This window comes from Cyprinodon tularosa, unplaced genomic scaffold (assembly GCF_016077235.1).
Source record: "Cyprinodon tularosa strain WSP-4 unplaced genomic scaffold, ASM1607723v1 ctg2, whole genome shotgun sequence".
In the NCBI taxonomy this organism is placed as follows: Eukaryota; Metazoa; Chordata; class Actinopteri; order Cyprinodontiformes; family Cyprinodontidae; genus Cyprinodon; species Cyprinodon tularosa.
Genome location: NW_024038733.1, coordinates 2,319,224 through 2,335,484, shown reverse-complemented (window position 1 = coordinate 2,335,484; position 16,261 = coordinate 2,319,224). Strand labels below are relative to the sequence as shown.

Below are 16,261 nucleotides of genomic sequence, written 5' to 3'. Positions count from 1 at the left end.
TGTGCTATCAGGTACCCCGCGGAAGTTGGTCGCTGTATTGACCTGGGTGATGATAATATGTGAGCTCAATTTGCATAACATTGTGTGAGGCGTTAATACTTTTTTATTGTTGCAGTCTGACAGTCTGACATTTTTTTCCGTAGACTCGGGAACGGTAAGTTGTTGGTTTTGATTCGAGGGTTTTAATATGACTTAAATACACGAAAAAGTCGAAGTTAGCCAGTTAGCTAGCTAGCACCGACAGTAGCCTCTAACGTTCGGGGTAGCATCAAATCTCAATAATATTTTTGTGTGTTTCTTTTAATTAACATTTTTACCTGCGTGTTAACTTATACTGTTTTTTTCATTTCATCGACCTGTATGTCTTTTTTCTTAATTTCGGAATTATAGAGCGTGCTGTATGTTAGAAGCGTAATTCATATGTCATTACGTTAGGAAATGTCGTTTTACCCTGCAAATACTATGTAATGTGCTTGATAGATCTTGAGAATTGGTGTTAATGACACGCAATGCTCGGTTTATGTACAAACGGTAACGTGGGATAGTTTTGGAGCAACAGTGTGCTCGGATTAACATGAACCTTCATGTTTATATTCTGCCTGTTTTACCTTGCTGCTCTGTAGGTACAGAATATTGCAGGGAAATGTTGGAGTGCGGCATGCTTGAACGGGATAAAAAGGCTCTTCGGAAAAACTCTGTTGCTCTGTGCAAAGAACTGGTTGTAGATGAGCTGTTCATCCAGTTACTGCAAGCTGATGGCATCCTTACAGAGAACATGGCAGAAAACATCCTGGTAAGTGTGCACCGATGGTATACCTCCATTGGCTTGTTAAAAAGCACAAAAAAGGGGCAACCAGCCTTGCAGTTTTTTTTTTTTTTTTTTTATCTCGTAGGTTAAAATATAATAAATATTAACTGTGTTTTGCTGGTCTGTTAGGCATAATTACAACAACAAAGTAGGAATTAACGCAACTTTTTCATTTAAACTATGCATGATATCAACATAGACATTCAATTACACTCTAATTTAAACTATTGGCCGAGTCTGGTTAGTGTGCTACAACTGTACTACATCAGATCTACTTGGTGTAAAATGTAGAACAAAATAGTGAAGTTCTTTTAAGGTTCAACATAAATGTATATCATGGTAGAAAACAGAACAATATCAATAGAAAATGTCCGATATAATTTCCAATAATTCCACTGAACTCTGATCTAGAACCATAGGATATTCTGGGAGATCTGTCAGTTCGCATTTCATGCAAACTTTTCATTTCAAACTAAAGAACTTCCATATCACACTTGTAAAAACGGTTTCCATACTTTTTTTTAACCTTTTCTTTAACAAGGGGTTATTATTGAGATAAGAAAAAAAAATTAAAGGGAGGCTTGACAAAATGAATCAGTTATTGTATTTTGTTTCGTATTTATAAGCACATTTCTTCATGGTTAACAGCAGCAATATAATTTTTGTTAAATCACTTGGAATGATATGTTGACCGAGCAGATGGATAGCGTTCCAAGGCAGGTACAGATTTCCCATGGTTTGTATATCAGAATATCGTGCTTCTGATGATCCCTTTCGGTTTGGTTAAGCCCAGCAATGAAGAGACCATATCTACAGACATATAACATAGTTTGTGGGGACATGACTTTTATCATACAACTACACTTATTTATATAATTAGACTCTTAGGCTTCACAAACAATAACTTCACCTGAATGAGTAATACATAGTCATAATAACTTCTTTTTAATATGTTATCCTAAAACAATCCAATACAATTGCTTTAAAGTAATTAAATTAAAATATGGACTGAAAAATTTTGAGTCATAAATTAGATGGAGTGTTTAGAAGGCAGCCATTTTTCAGTTCACTTTACAAGTTAATGATATATTCTGTTGGCTGGAAAATAATGATCAGTTTTAACATGATTAATCCATTATAGAAATAATAGTAATAACTGTTATTTGGAGTATACAGATTCCTAAACATGTCATCAGATGAAAGAAAAAACTATTCTGATCACTGATTAATCAGTGATTCTTTTTTCTATAAATATGCTCTATTCATAACTACTTAATTATAGTTTTAGCCTCATCTGGTTGAACGTATACAAAAAAAAATCTATGAAGAACATTTCAAGTTTATTTTCACAAATTATCTGTTTTTACTTTTGTCAGACCAATTTGTATATATATATACAAATTGTATATATATATATTGTATTATATTGTATGTATATTGTATATATATATATATATATATATATATATATATATATATATATATATATATATATATATATATATATATATATATATATATATATATATATATATAAACTTTACTGTCTGAGAGCAAGTCATATCAACTTTCTGTGACAAACTCTGAACGAGGGAGCAGCCAAAAGGACAAAGATCACAGCCTTTTTCTAATATCAGAGAGCTAAAGTAATTGAAACATTAACATTTCCTTCATATCTCTTTGATTCAAGGCAGGGGATACATCTCAGAAACGCAGCTGGCGTTTGTTACTCCTCCTACCAAAACGAGGACCCAAAGCCTTCCAGAGCTTCTGCTCGGCTCTCCAGGGCTCAGAGCAGCAGCATCTCTGTAACTTACTATTACAATCACAGGAGACGGAAGCCAAGGAGACACAAGTAGATGTAAGTTTGTGCCTTGTTATATATCAGCTGAAGAATTCAGCTTTGCTTACTCTTTATATTGTTTTATGCTTGCAGTGTTTTCAGCCTGAGAGAGCGCCTGAAGAAAACTCAGAACGACTTGCGCAAAATAGCAGAAAGGTTAGCAGAGAGCTTAAAATCCACAGATGACTACAGACTTTCAGCCTTTCCCATAAGGCAGAGGGTTTAGACAAACCTTTAACATTTTTTAAAATTATTTTATATTTATTAGCATTTCTACCGCAGCTTACAATTGATAGAAATGCTGAAGAATGGGAAGGTCTAGTGAAATGGTCTTCTGCAGAAATCCTTAGTAGATGTTGAGGAATGGAAAGAGGTGGGCAGCAACTCGTCCTTCTCAGCCAGTTCCTCGGATGAACATGGAACATCCTCAGAGTTTTCCGGAGAGATCAGCCCAGTCAGAGAGGGAAACAGGAAGAAAGACAAAGAAACAGAAAAGGCAAGAGGAAATTACAATCAGTCGGATGAAGAAATGATCACATCTTCAGTATCTGTTAATGCTGATGTAGAGAGAGTCCAGCTGTGTTTGTCAAACTGCTCACAAGAGAGTCCCTGAGGGTTTGTTTAAGATTAGAAACGCAACATTTAAGCCGTAGAAATATAATTATGTTCCTTTTTTATTTCAGAGAACTCCGAGGTCTTCTTTACCTTTTCCAATTCAGGAGGAATATGCTGCGAAGAGAGCAAGGACACATGGTGAGCAGTTACTGCAGTTTGTTGCATCTGTATTCAAAGTAAATTAGGTTACTCTGAGTCCAGTGTTGTTGTCAGTGTTTGTTTCCTGGGATACAGAAAGGTTGCATCTGAACAATAAAGGCTTTATCTGTTGTTTTAGTTGAACAAAGATATTAAATTACATCTTTAGCAGAAATACAGTTTGGAGCCACGTAATAAAATTACTCTTTTGTCGTTCTTAGGTTTCCTTTACCTCCTCAGTCATTGTGACATGTATCTAAGGTGTACAATTTAAGTTTCCCTCCCTTCTTGTTGCTCTTTGGCACCCCACCCAAATAGTGACTCATTCACAGCAATGTTGTACAGCACAGTGTTAGTTGTAAAAACACTTGTAGGCACATTCACTTCTTTGAGAGACAACACAATGAAGACTAGCCTTTTGTTTTTGATTGTCTACAGCAGAGTCCATGGAGTTCAGTCTCGATGCTGACAGTCCCATCAACACTCCTGTTCTTCCATGTTCTCCTGACTTCTATCTGTCTCACTGCCAGCAGGTATATTACCTCGCTTTGATAATCCTACACAGAAAATGAACTCTAGATTCAGCTAGCCTTTGTTTAGCGTCTCTAAATTAAGAAAATACTTATTTAGAGTTCAGGATTTCTATTAAAATTATCTGTTTTAGGAAGTTAGATCCAAATTTTCTTGTTACTTAATTTGCACCTTTATTGCTGGAATATAAATTTTAAAGATCTTGGGTTAATTAAATTAATTTTAAGTTGGCCATTCCTTAGTGCATTAAAATGAGGTGATATCTGTTCAATAACCAAGTTACATCCCAGAGCTGAAATTAACTAGAATTTTATCTGGATCTCTGAAGCTACTAAGGAAGATAGTTAAAAGCTTAAAGTACATTTTAAAAAATGCTAGCTTTAAAGGTCCCAGGCTGATTTATGAAGTGGCATTAGTGGATAGGTGGACAGCCACCTTGAACAGGAGGACAGCTTACATTTTTTCAGTGTCTCTTTGGAGGCAGAAATGCATCTGAGCTGCAGCCACACTGCTGTAAATGCTATTAAAAGTTGAAGATGAACTTAAAAAAATTAATAAGAGTGATTTATTTGTATTTTTTCTAAAAAGCATTTGAGAAGTTATCAGTAAACCATTCTATTATAGAAAATTTGATAGGGCTTAGAAATATAATTCATTTGGTAAAACTAGAGCATTTGCCCAAAGCCTTTTTATAATCCATGCATCTTATGTTCATTTTACAGTAAAGTTTTTCTAAAGAATTTAGAGTACATAAAGGTTCTTCAATAGCCAAATTTAACGTGATTGTATTTTTTAATATTAGAAATGTTATAAAAAAAAGATTTAAGATTTCTGAATAGCTTGTAAACATTTTAAAATCCATTTTCTTCCGTCATATATATATATATATACAGGTGCTGGTCATAAAATTAGAATATCATGAAAAAGTAGATTGATTTCAGTAATTCCATTTAAAAAGTGAAACTTGTATATTATATTCATACATTACATACAAACTCATATATTTCAGATGTTTATTTTGTTTAATTTTGATGATTACAAATGACAACAAATGAAAATCTCAAATTCATCATATCAGAAAATTAGAATATTACTGAAGACCAATAAAAACAAAGGATTTATAGAAATGTTGGCCAACTGAAAAGTATGAACATGAAAAGTATGAGCATGTACAGCACTCAGTATTTAGTTGGGCCTCCTTTGGCCTGTATTACTGCAGCAATGCGGCGTGGCATGGAGTCGATCAGTCTGTGGCACTGCTCAGGTGTTATGATAGCCCAGGTTGCTCTAATAGTGGCTTTTAGCTCTTCTGAATTGTTGGGTCTGGTGTATTGCATCTTCTTCTTCACAATACCCCATAGATTTTCTATGGGGTTAAGGTCAGGAGAGTTTGCTGGCCAATTAAGAACAGGGATACCATGGTCCTTCAACCAGGTACTGGTAGCTTTGGCACTGTGTGCAGGTGCCAAGTCCTGTTGGAAAATGAAATCTGCATCTCCAAAAAGTTGGTCAGCTGCAGGAAGCATGAAGTGCTCTAAAACTTCCTGGTATGTGGCTGCGTTGACCCTGGACCTCAGAAAACACAATGGACCAACACCAGCAGATGACATGGCACCCCAAACCATCACTGACTGTGGAAACTTTACACTGGACTTCAAGCAACGTGGATGAAGTGCCTCTCTTCTTTTCCTCCAGACTCTGGGACCTTGATTTCCAAAGGAAATGCAAAATTTACTTTCATCAGAGAACATGACTTTGGACCACTCACCAGCAGTCCAGTCCTGTTTCTCTTTAGACGCTTCTGACGCTGTCTGTGGTTCAAGAGTGGCTTGACACAAGGAATGCGACAGCAGAAACCCATGTCTTTCATACGTCTGTGTGTGGTGGTTCTTGAAGCACTCACTCCAGCTGCAGTCCACTCTTTGTGAATCTCCCCCACATTTTTGAAGGGGTTTTGTTTCACAATCCTCTCCAGGGTGCGGTTATCTCTCTTGCTTGTACACTTTTTTCGACCACATCTTTTCCTTCCCTTCGCCTCTCTATTAATGTGCTTGGACACTGAGCTCTGTGAACAGCCAGCCTCTTTAGCGATGACCTTTTGTGTCTTGCCCTCCTTGTGCAAGGTGTCGATGGTCGTCTTTTGGACAACTGTCAAGTCAGCAGTCTTCCCCATGATTGTGTAGCCTATAGAACTAGACTGAAAGACCATTTAAAGGCTTTTGCAGGTGGTTTGAGTTAATTAGCTGATTAGAGTGTGGCACCAGGGGCCATCAATTTTGAACCTTTTCACAATATTCTAATTTTCTGATATGATGAATTTGAGATTTTCATTTGTTGTCATTTGTAATCATCAAAATTAAACAAAATAAACATCTGAAATATATGAGTTTGTATGTAATGTATGAATATAATATACAAGTTTCACTTTTTAAATGGAATTACTGAAATCAATCTACTTTTTCATGATATTCTAATTTTATGACCAGCACCTGTGTATATATATATATATATATATATATATATATATATATACATATATATATATATATATATATATATATATATATATATATATATATATATATATATAATATATATATATAATTATTTCCCCTGTTTTAGTCTTACAGAATGAAGTCCTCGCCCCGAGGCTATGCCTTGGTCATCAGTAATGTGAGCTTTGACTCCTGCTCTGCTCCAGACCTTGACCCAAGGAAAGGAGGTGAAGTGGATGATGAGGTTCTCAGGAAGGTTTTCACAGAGCTGGACTACCATGTCAGTGTCCACAGAGACCTTACTGCTCAGGTGAGACAATGGATTACTCTCCAGGTTTAGCAGATGAGAATGAATCTTTACAGATGGGAAATCTAGAAACTTAAAAGATAGCATTTTAGTCATAAGTGTGAAAAGCTTTGTGTCTTGAGATAGTTTCCTCAAATACGTCGCCCTTGGAGCAGCATCTAGCTGATTCGGATTAAACTATTTTTAAAGAAAAATGTTGAAATTAATTGCTTTAGCTTGAGCGTTTCATCTAATTGTCTCCTTAATCTGAGCAGGACATGAGGACATGCATTGAGACCTTTTGCAGGCGGCCTGAACACCGGACAGTGGACAGCTGTGTTGTGTGTCTGCTCTCCCACGGAGTGGAGGGAGCAATTTACGGCACAGATGGACAACTTATTCAGGTGAATTTGTTTAATGATTAACAAAATGTATTTTAGCATAAAAAAATGGTGGTTTGTTTTTTAGCATTGAACATGAATCCTCTGGTTCTTTTCTAGCTGGACTGGGTGTTTGAGGCCTTTGACAACGCACATTGTCCACTGCTTCAAAACAAGCCAAAGATGTTCTTCATTCAAGCCTGCAGAGGAGGTAAGTAGGGATGATACTGGGAGTGTGTTGAAAGTTTCACATTTCGAAGACATTTGATGAAAAGAGTGTGTCTCCTTCCTCTTACTGCTATTTTATCAGCCATCTAGCTGCCACACAGCTTAAATGTAGATGGTGTCGAAATGTACCACAAAACTATGCTGTGCAAGTATAAACAGGTTCAGTGTCTAATGACAGGTTTTCACTGCAACATAGAGTTGATGTAAAACTGAGGGCCCTGTCACACCTTGCCGATTTAGCCAGCGTATGCCTGATGTCCCAGAATCTCCCTAAACGCTAGCATACACTGAAATTTCTATGTATTTTTTCAGGCCTCAGGCACATCACTGCTCCTTAGGGGAACAGCGATGTCCCCGGAGGCGCCCGGTCTGCATAAAAAGATTTCTTTGATCATGGTAGTAAAAAGAATAAATAAAAAGAAAGAAAGAAGGTTTGCAGTCACAGCAGATTCAGCATCATGTCTTCTAGGAAGATTGTTGGTCATGGCTGTGGAAGGCAGGGATGATCCATTACATTTACCGTCACGCTTACCCTGTGATGGAGAAGAAGCCTGGAGGAGAACATACAGTTTCCTCCACGTATGGCATATGCTGGCATACGTTGATGTACTTGCTGTACGTCGATGTTTGTCAGCGTGCATTAGTGCGCTCATAACTTATACAAAACATACCCATAACTCATCCAACATATACCAGGGTTTTTGCCAGATTTTTCATACGTCAGACATACGTTGGTCTAAATAGTGAAGATGTGACAGGGGCTTAAGTGTCACAATTTTGTTTTTTGATCAGAAAAGTATTTGATATTCTTTTTACATTTTTTTCTAGTAAAAGGACGCGTCAAGTTGAATATCCTCCGACTGGCTACTTATTTTATTTGAAGATATTTGAAGCCGTACGGTAATTTAAATAGAGTACTGGCTAGGGTATAAATGACTAAATAAATACAAAAATAAACGAATGCTCAGGGAATAAAAGAAACAACACAAATGCTGCAAAAATATAGCAAATAGATAAATATAGGCATTAAGTAAATTAACATAAAATTATATATAAAGGTATTACCTTTGGATTTGCTTATTTATTTATTCACCTTTGCAAAAATAACCTTCATTTTATCATTGTTTCATCATTGGATCATTTTAAACTTTATTTTTCAATATAAATTATTTTTCTAAATATATACTACATAGGCCCTATGTCATGCAAAATTAACTTTTATGAGCTTTTACCTCTACCGCACAGCTATTGCTTCACTGTAATTATGATATAAGTGGCTGGAGGATAATGGCCCAAAAAATGAAATGTCAGATTGTTTTTTTTTTTTTTTTTTATAATTTAAATAACAATTTTTTAAAAAAATTTTTGCCCCTAATTATTAAGTAAAGCAATAAGTACAAACCAGGCACCATGTCTTTGACTATGCGCAAAGTGATCCTGTTCCTTTCCTATCATATGTGGTACTTTGTGTAACAGATTTGGCTCCAGTTAGCTGTTTCTTAGCTGAGGTTTCATATTTATTGCGGGTTTGTTTGTCAAGGAGAAACTGGCATTTTCACCACAGCGTTGCGCTATTGGAGGCCCAGCTTCTGTTAACAACTGGCTTGTTAGCTATATGGACCGGGAACCTTTTCCTAACATTTTAAAGAATGCCTTTCAATACACAACCGCATTTCTTCTAATACAACCGCATCTAAATAAACCATCCCCCCTCCCTCGCTGGGAACCTTGCATATTGCTAATTTCTATAAGCTGCAATTTACTGCCATTTCTGATATCTTGACAGCAGCTCGTTCTTGTAACTGACCCCCGCTCCCGTCCTCCATCCTCCTATTAAACCTGTGTTCAGGTATTAATGCGTTCTGATAAGCGCCAAAAGACACGTCATCATAGCAGAGTTATCGCTGGTGTTGCTATGATACTCAAGTTAACAAGTTTATTTTACCCTCCTGAAAAAAAAAATTAAATCCCCAACCGCAGTGTCTGCATGCCGGAAAATCCACCACCACGCTGGAGAACCTTGAGCCCTGTTAAAACCAGTTCAAAACAACAGATGATTTTATTCCTTTTTTGAGAAACTTCTCCCTCACTTGTATTTATGATGTGGTTTGCTCTTTCCTGTGATGCTGTCGCTTGCCATACTGCAACCTGAGATTGATACTACAGCCACAGAAAGTCAGTCGCCATTATTTAAAATAAATAAATTAATTAATTCATAACAAAAAATTTGAATAAAATTGAATACATTTTTTGCCCAGGCCTATGTGTTTTTTGTTTTTGTTGACCCATACATCATGTCCGAGTTCCCTTTATTCGCTGCTCTAGAAGAGCGGGACTGTAATCGGTCGGTGCTAATAGATGCTTTGGATTTGTGGCCTGGATGAACCCAATAAAAACTACAAAGTACTCAACCTTTAACCCACCAGCGATAGGCTTAAAGGGGGCGGCTTGTGATTTCTGGGCCTTACTAGGAACAGATTCTTCAATACCAGCTTCATTTAATGATAGTGAGATTGGGGTGATGGTTGTGGGATATATTTATTGTTTTAGACGAGCAGGGAGCTTCATGGGACAATCAGAGCATTTAGTATCTTCATCAAACATCTGGACATTACCAGAGAGCTGTTAACTTGTTCAGGGCGTAGTGTATTGATCATTTGATTAACCTAATTTTGTGAAAAAGTTCTCATCTATGATACCAATGGAGTTCAATAAGTGTCTTCCTCTTTTGTAACCCACTATGAAAGATTTAGTGACAGCACACATTTTACTTTAAAAAAACATCCTAATTTCCATGTCTCGTTATTTAGAAATGAGACAAGAGACTTTATTAATTCCTCTTACTGAATGTGTACTCCTGATGCACGGGCTGGAATTCTAAACATCTGTGTTTATGTTTAGGCAAACTGTCAGTGTCACATAAATAGAGAAGGTCAGGAAAGTTTCTAGATGCCTCAGCTCAGCTTAAATATGACCTCATGGTAGGTAGCCATCTTTGTTATGACTGTGGCTGGTCTATGCAGTCTAACCAACCAAAAGGAGAAAGTTTTTACCTTTTAGAACACACCCTCCTCATTTGCAGAATGAGGCAGAAATGCATACAGACATCAGAAAGAAGGAGACGATTAATACAAAATATGGAAGAAATGATTGGGGTTACAATGATAATAAGGAAAAATACAGACAATTACTGAAGTGTGAAAGCAGAAAATAATATTACAAAGTGATAAATAAATAAGCTAATTAAAAGAAAAGTGTGTTTCATTGCAAAGGTTATCAGATTACTTTATTTTTTGTCCATTTAATTGTTTTCCATTTTATTAAGCATTATTTCTATTTTTTTCTATTTATGTATTTATTTTTAATATTTAAGAGTTGGTCCTCTATGATATCCTGAAAATAATACAGAAAATTTGAAACATATGTGACATAATGTAATAATCATCTAGACCAGTCAGTTTATTCTGTTTCTTCTGGATATAATCCAGTCGTTTTTAGCTCAGACATCTGCAATAAAAACCCATAGATGGATTGAGAAGCTACTTAGCTCTAGCTTACCTGTATCTGCTGCTCTATAGGGCTCTGCTGTGTGAGATCAGCTGTAGGTTTGCTGGCTAGAGAAGCAGCAGGAAATACTCCCTTTGAATCAAGGGCTCAGTAGTGATCACAGAGCAAAGTCCATAGCTCTTCAAAGTACTGTCAACACCCTGATATCAAGATGTTTTAGTCAGGTGCCTAAACGCTTTGAAGGAAATTATGTTTTGACAGATTTGTTTTCTTTCCTGAGATGGAACCAAAATGGAGAGCGCCTTCCTCACTGCTGGGATGACCGTGGTGCACAGAACTTAAAGGCTCAGTATGATCATGGATCATCTGAAGCATGAATAATGGAGATTTTCACCTCACTAGAGAGGTGGTTTCTAGTGATAGGCATTACACCACGTTACAACATCCCTGCTCCATCTTTTTATGCAATATGGTTATTCAATATGGAATTGTGGGAGACAAGTAAAATAATAGAAATATCCTCTTACCTAAAGTGCCTCAGCTTTCTAACCCACCAGATATTAACGCTAACATTTTTTATGTGAACCACTAATTTGGAGCCGGTTTTCTTATAGATGAGATGGACTGTGGAGTTGAGCAGTTGGATGGGCCAGTGAGGACCTCTTCACCGAGCTGTGAGCAGCACGATGCTGGGAGGGAAGGAGAACGGGATGCTGACATGGCAAGACGGAACATGGGGAGGCCCAGGATTAAACTGCCTCAGCGATCAGATATGATCTGTGGCTTCGCTTCTCTCAAAGGTCAGAGAATTTGTAAGTTTACCCTGTTTCCTAAACTGCATTTTATTCCTTCTATTATGATTATTTAGTGAGAAAAATTAAATAAAAGGAGATCATTAATGGCTGCAGAACTCTGTTCTGTAGTTTGGGAATAACAGAATGTTGTGACAAAATCATATCTGCTGTTTATGAAAGTTTTTCCTGCTAAATGACTCTTATGTAAGTACTGGAGATTTGACCCCAAGTGTCCATTAGAGAAGGCCTGGAGCTGAACTGCTACACCACTAACAGAATTGTGATATAGATCTATATTTAATCATTTGCGGAAAAAAAAAAATATTATTATTTTTTTTTTTCTTGTGTATTTTATTTTATTTTTTTTTACCTATTAGACAATGTATGGGGCATATTACAAGAGCAACATTGGTATTCAATCAGTTTATCTTTATGACATCCTCAGTAACCCATGATGATTCATGATCAGTTTGTTCTTACCTCTAATAGGAACCTTAAGCCCCATTTACACTACCCTCTGAAACCGATCCGTGCCGAGTTCGGACCGAGTTCGGATCAGTTAACTGTGCCGAGCTCGGTTCCTTACGACCATTTATACATCATGCTAGCATGGTTGCTCACCTCCTAGTGATGATCTGCGTTACTACTGCTCTCTAGGATTGAGTGATAGAGCAAATCAAGCGACATCCTTAACATTCAGGAAGTAATGTTTGGTTGTAATTGTGATATTTCGTTGTTTGCAGAGAGTCAGAAGAAGAAGGCAGCCTTTGGTGAATTTACTTGACAGAGTCGGCTTTTGGGAATTGGATACGACAAACAATAGTCTAATCAGGGCTTACAGACGCAGGAAACAATGACAGACGTTGAGGTTCATCACACTGCTAAGCAGAGAATCGTGTGGCACAGTAGGGAAGCTAGTATTTTTATGAATGTCATGATTATGGAGGCTGACTGTAAGGAGATGACGCGGTCTGCTCATGTGCTTTTTGTTATCTGAGAACCGTGCCAGAAATGAACCCCGCTGAGCCCTACTGATGAACTAGTACCAGTTTAGGGTGGTTCTGTTGTGTCTGACACGGTCCGGTTCAGTTTGTGTGCCATTTACAGTCAACAGTTATCTCCATTATCGTGCTCGGACCGATCTCGGCGCAGTTTCCAAAGGGTAGTGTAACCCCAGGCTCACACCGACTCCGGTCTTACCGTTGCGGTGCGGTGGGTGCGGCGCCGCAGTGATTCCAAGTCATTAAAAAGACGTAAACCTCTCTCACCGGCTGCTGAGCTGTCCGGCTGCGGTTACCGAGACACTCCGGCGTTGCAGAAAATTCCGCAAGAAAGCTATCCTTGCGGCGTGCCGGAGCCCTCCGCAACAAGCTCTCGCAAAAATCCTTTATTTGGGCCGTGTTATCGCGTGAAGTTACGTGAACTCAAGTGAACTTCTGTTAAATCTCCGGACCTGTTGCCGGAGCCGCAGAGCCGCACCGCACCGTAGTCAAAAGGGCGGTGTGAGAGGGGGTGTGCGGGAGTTGCGGTCTCCGTCGGCTCGGTAACTGCACCGGAGCCAGTGTGAGCAAGGGGTAAAGAAAAACTCTTACAGCAGACAGTTGTAATGTTTTTCACTATAGAATCAGTCATGGGTGGTTCTAGACAGGGGCCAACGGGGGCCAGTGCCCCTGTAGATCATGTCCTAGCCCCTGTTATGGCCCCTGTACTGAAGACATAATACTCAAAGAAATTCTAATGATGATCTGCGCTGGAACAGACATGGTTACTGATAGGTCTATAAATTCTATTTTACAATTTTTTTTTTTTTTTATAAGGTGATAGCTTCAGTGGTACTGAGATAGGATCCCAATTTTCTGCTAAATGTTTTTTTTTAAACAAATAAAAAAAAATACTCTAATTTTTACAGCTGAATTTATCAGTTTTTCTTGAGCTCTAATTCAGATTTTATTGAAAACGTAATTTTTAACTTAGATGAAGTCAAAAATATTTACAATTCCTAAATTATGAATATATATTGACCTAATAAGACATATCATTTTACTTAAAACTAAATTAATAGAAATTTCACTTCATGCAGCTCTCTTAATATATTTGAATCCCTTGCCCTGTTTTTTATTTCATGCTTTTATGTGGCCTCCATGAAAACACGCTGGCCTCCTCCTGGTCTGGTATTTTTGGTCTAGAACCGCCCCTGGAATCAGTTCTATATAGTTATATAAAGGCCATCATCAAAACATAACTTTGCTGCAACAGCAGTCTTCACTGTTACTTTTACAGAAAAGCATTATGGGTCCTCCTCTTGTGCTGTGATTGGTCCGGTCTGTTTAAGCCAGGAGAGTAATGAGCCTTACTGGACCGATTTACTGACTGTAAGTCAGTCTGGCTGGCCGGGCCAGTTGGGTTAGAAAGAAAGTCCTGAAAGGGTTAAAAAAAAAAAAAAAAAAAGTTATGTTCTCTTGAAGGTGCATCAAATCCCAGCCCCACTTGGTGTTTAACAATCTTTGAATTTTGTGGTTGTGAATGTGAGAACCTATAAAAAAAACAATGCCATGTGAATTTTATGCACATTGGAAAACCGTTGAAAAATCTGTTAAAATGCTTTGATAAATATATAAGTAGCTGCTGCTTCTCCTGATTTTAGTGAACATCTCTAGTTCACAGTTAGCTTTTTTTTCCTTGTTGTTATTATTTGTGTATTAAGTCTCTGTTGTTGTATTTTTTTCCTATTTAAGGCACAGCAGCAATGCGAAACACCAAACGAGGGTCCTGGTTTATCCAGGAACTTAACGCAGCACTCCGGCTGCACGCCAAAGACACACATCTCTCAGACATACTGGTGCAGGTGAAAAACGATTCCTTCTTTATCCCCTCATATTTTAGCGTCCTCATTTATCGTCTGCTTTATTTTCTCTGTCTAGGTTAATGCACGCATCAAGGAGAGGGAAGGGTATGCCCCAGGCACCGCCCACCATCGCTGCAAAGAGATGTCCGAGTTCACCAGCTCACTCTGCAAAGACCTCTACCTTTTCCCCAAGTACCAGCCCCAGTATTGATATTCAGAAGCGCACTTTAAGTGAACAAAAACACAATTCAGTGTTTATATGAAGCCTCTCTGTAAAAACTAAAAGAACTGCCTGTTATTGCCTCACACTCTCACATTCCCTTTTGTTACAACCTAACATTTGTTTCCGTTTACACCACACACACATGTGCAAAGGCACACGTTTTGGACAGGAAAAAGAGAATCCTTTGTTATTCCAGGTACATACACTCTGATGGGAAACTAAAATGTGTGTGTGTTTATGCCAGTTAAATGGGTTGTTTTTTTGTTAATCCTTTTTAGTCAAGCTGCACAGCGACTCCAATGTTCCTAAAATTTCTTTTTAAAATAACTATTTTTTACACAGATCTATTTTTGTGCTTTTTGTTTTTGTATAAAATGGTTTTTATATAAAATTCCCAACCCACACTTTTCATGTGTAAATGTTTGTTAAAAGTTGTGAATAGAACTTGCTTTTAATTTAGCGACAGGCAGAGGGCAGCACCACAGAGACAAATCATTTAATCATGGCTTCTAGATCAGTAATATGCACTTAATAATGCTCTATGGTTCTGCAGACAGACAAACAAAAACAAAGTTTTAAAGGTTTCATCTTAAAGTTATGAAATATATTCACAGGGCATCTTCATTAGGAAGTCTCATTCATTTATTCCTCTACTTGGGGTATAAATCCTCAGTTGGAAAATATGCAGCTTTTTAAATGTTAATTTGATGTTTAATCACTTGTGATCCTTAAAGTTCTCCTGCCTATGACAGGGCGATGGGCTGGAATTTGGTGCTACTCTTTGGTTTATTCATCCACAGTATAACCACTGACCTTTATTTCTGCAGTGCCTTGCCAAAAATATTTATACCCTTATACCAACACATATCAATGATTTTATGAGACTTACGAAATAGAACTGTGAAGTGGAAAGAAAAGAAATAAATTTTTTTTATATATACAAACAGATCTCTGGGAACATCTAAGAACATAATTTTCAAATCTTGTCATAGATAATTAAATATAACTGGCTCTGAACTTTAACTAGCCCATTCTATCAACAAGCTTATATAATTCTATATGCCATATGTTTGGGCTCATCGTCGTGCTTGAAGGACCACTGTTTCTTAAAGGACTTACTCCCTATAATCTATTAAGCACTTCCTGTACCTTCTAAACAATTATTCCCTCAGCATGATGCTACCACTGACATGTTTCACCATAGGGATATCGACCGTGGCAATTTTCTTTATTGTTTTTATGTTTTTTTTTTACTTTTATAACTCTGCTTCAAGCATGTACACAAAAGTATCGATGAACATTTTTTTCTTCCACTTCCAAAGCTTGCAAAAAAATCCTTAGTTTATAGATAGAAGGTTTGAACTGGGTATTTTTACTTTTGCAAAGCACTGTAGATTTTGTCTGTGCATGTTTGTTGTATGTTTGATGAATATTACTGCAGCAGTCAGGATAAACTGTGTCTTCCATAAACATGAAGCCATTTTCTAACAGCAGGTTGTGCCATGTGAGCCTTTTCTGCTGGATAAACTCATGACCATGATGCAGCTTTTATATTGTATTATATCTCC

At 37.4% G+C, this 16,261-nt stretch overlaps 1 protein-coding gene across 4 annotated transcripts; it reads left to right on the top strand.

Moving 5' to 3' along the window:
• On the top strand, window positions 1-14,856 carry casp2 (caspase 2, apoptosis-related cysteine peptidase). Of its 4 annotated transcripts, none has more exons than XM_038284454.1 (12): window positions 1-154; window positions 624-793; window positions 2,499-2,669; window positions 2,745-2,807; window positions 3,335-3,404; window positions 3,843-3,937; window positions 6,558-6,740; window positions 6,992-7,120; window positions 7,217-7,307; window positions 11,446-11,643; window positions 14,361-14,470; window positions 14,547-14,856. In XM_038284454.1, exons 2-12 carry the CDS (start codon window positions 644-646, stop codon window positions 14,679-14,681), a joined length of 1,395 nt encoding a protein of 464 aa, XP_038140382.1. In that variant the 5' UTR covers window positions 1-154; window positions 624-643; the 3' UTR covers window positions 14,682-14,856. The 4 variants fall into 4 exon arrangements, with proteins under 4 accessions (XP_038140382.1, XP_038140381.1, XP_038140380.1 ...); XM_038284453.1 differs by having other exon boundaries at window positions 4-59; window positions 11,446-11,631; XM_038284452.1 differs by having other exon boundaries at window positions 4-59.
• Window positions 14,857-16,261: the final 1,405 nt, after the last annotated feature.

Bases quoted from the DNA above. Each gene is read 5' to 3' on its own strand.
- casp2 (XM_038284452.1), top strand. The intron at 3,405-3,842 runs GTGAGCAGTTAC...GATTGTCTACAG, and splicing joins GAAGAGAGCAAGGACACATG to CAGAGTCCATGGAGTTCAGT. The intron at 7,308-11,445 runs GTAAGTAGGGAT...GTTTTCTTATAG, and splicing joins CATTCAAGCCTGCAGAGGAG to ATGAGATGGACTGTGGAGTT.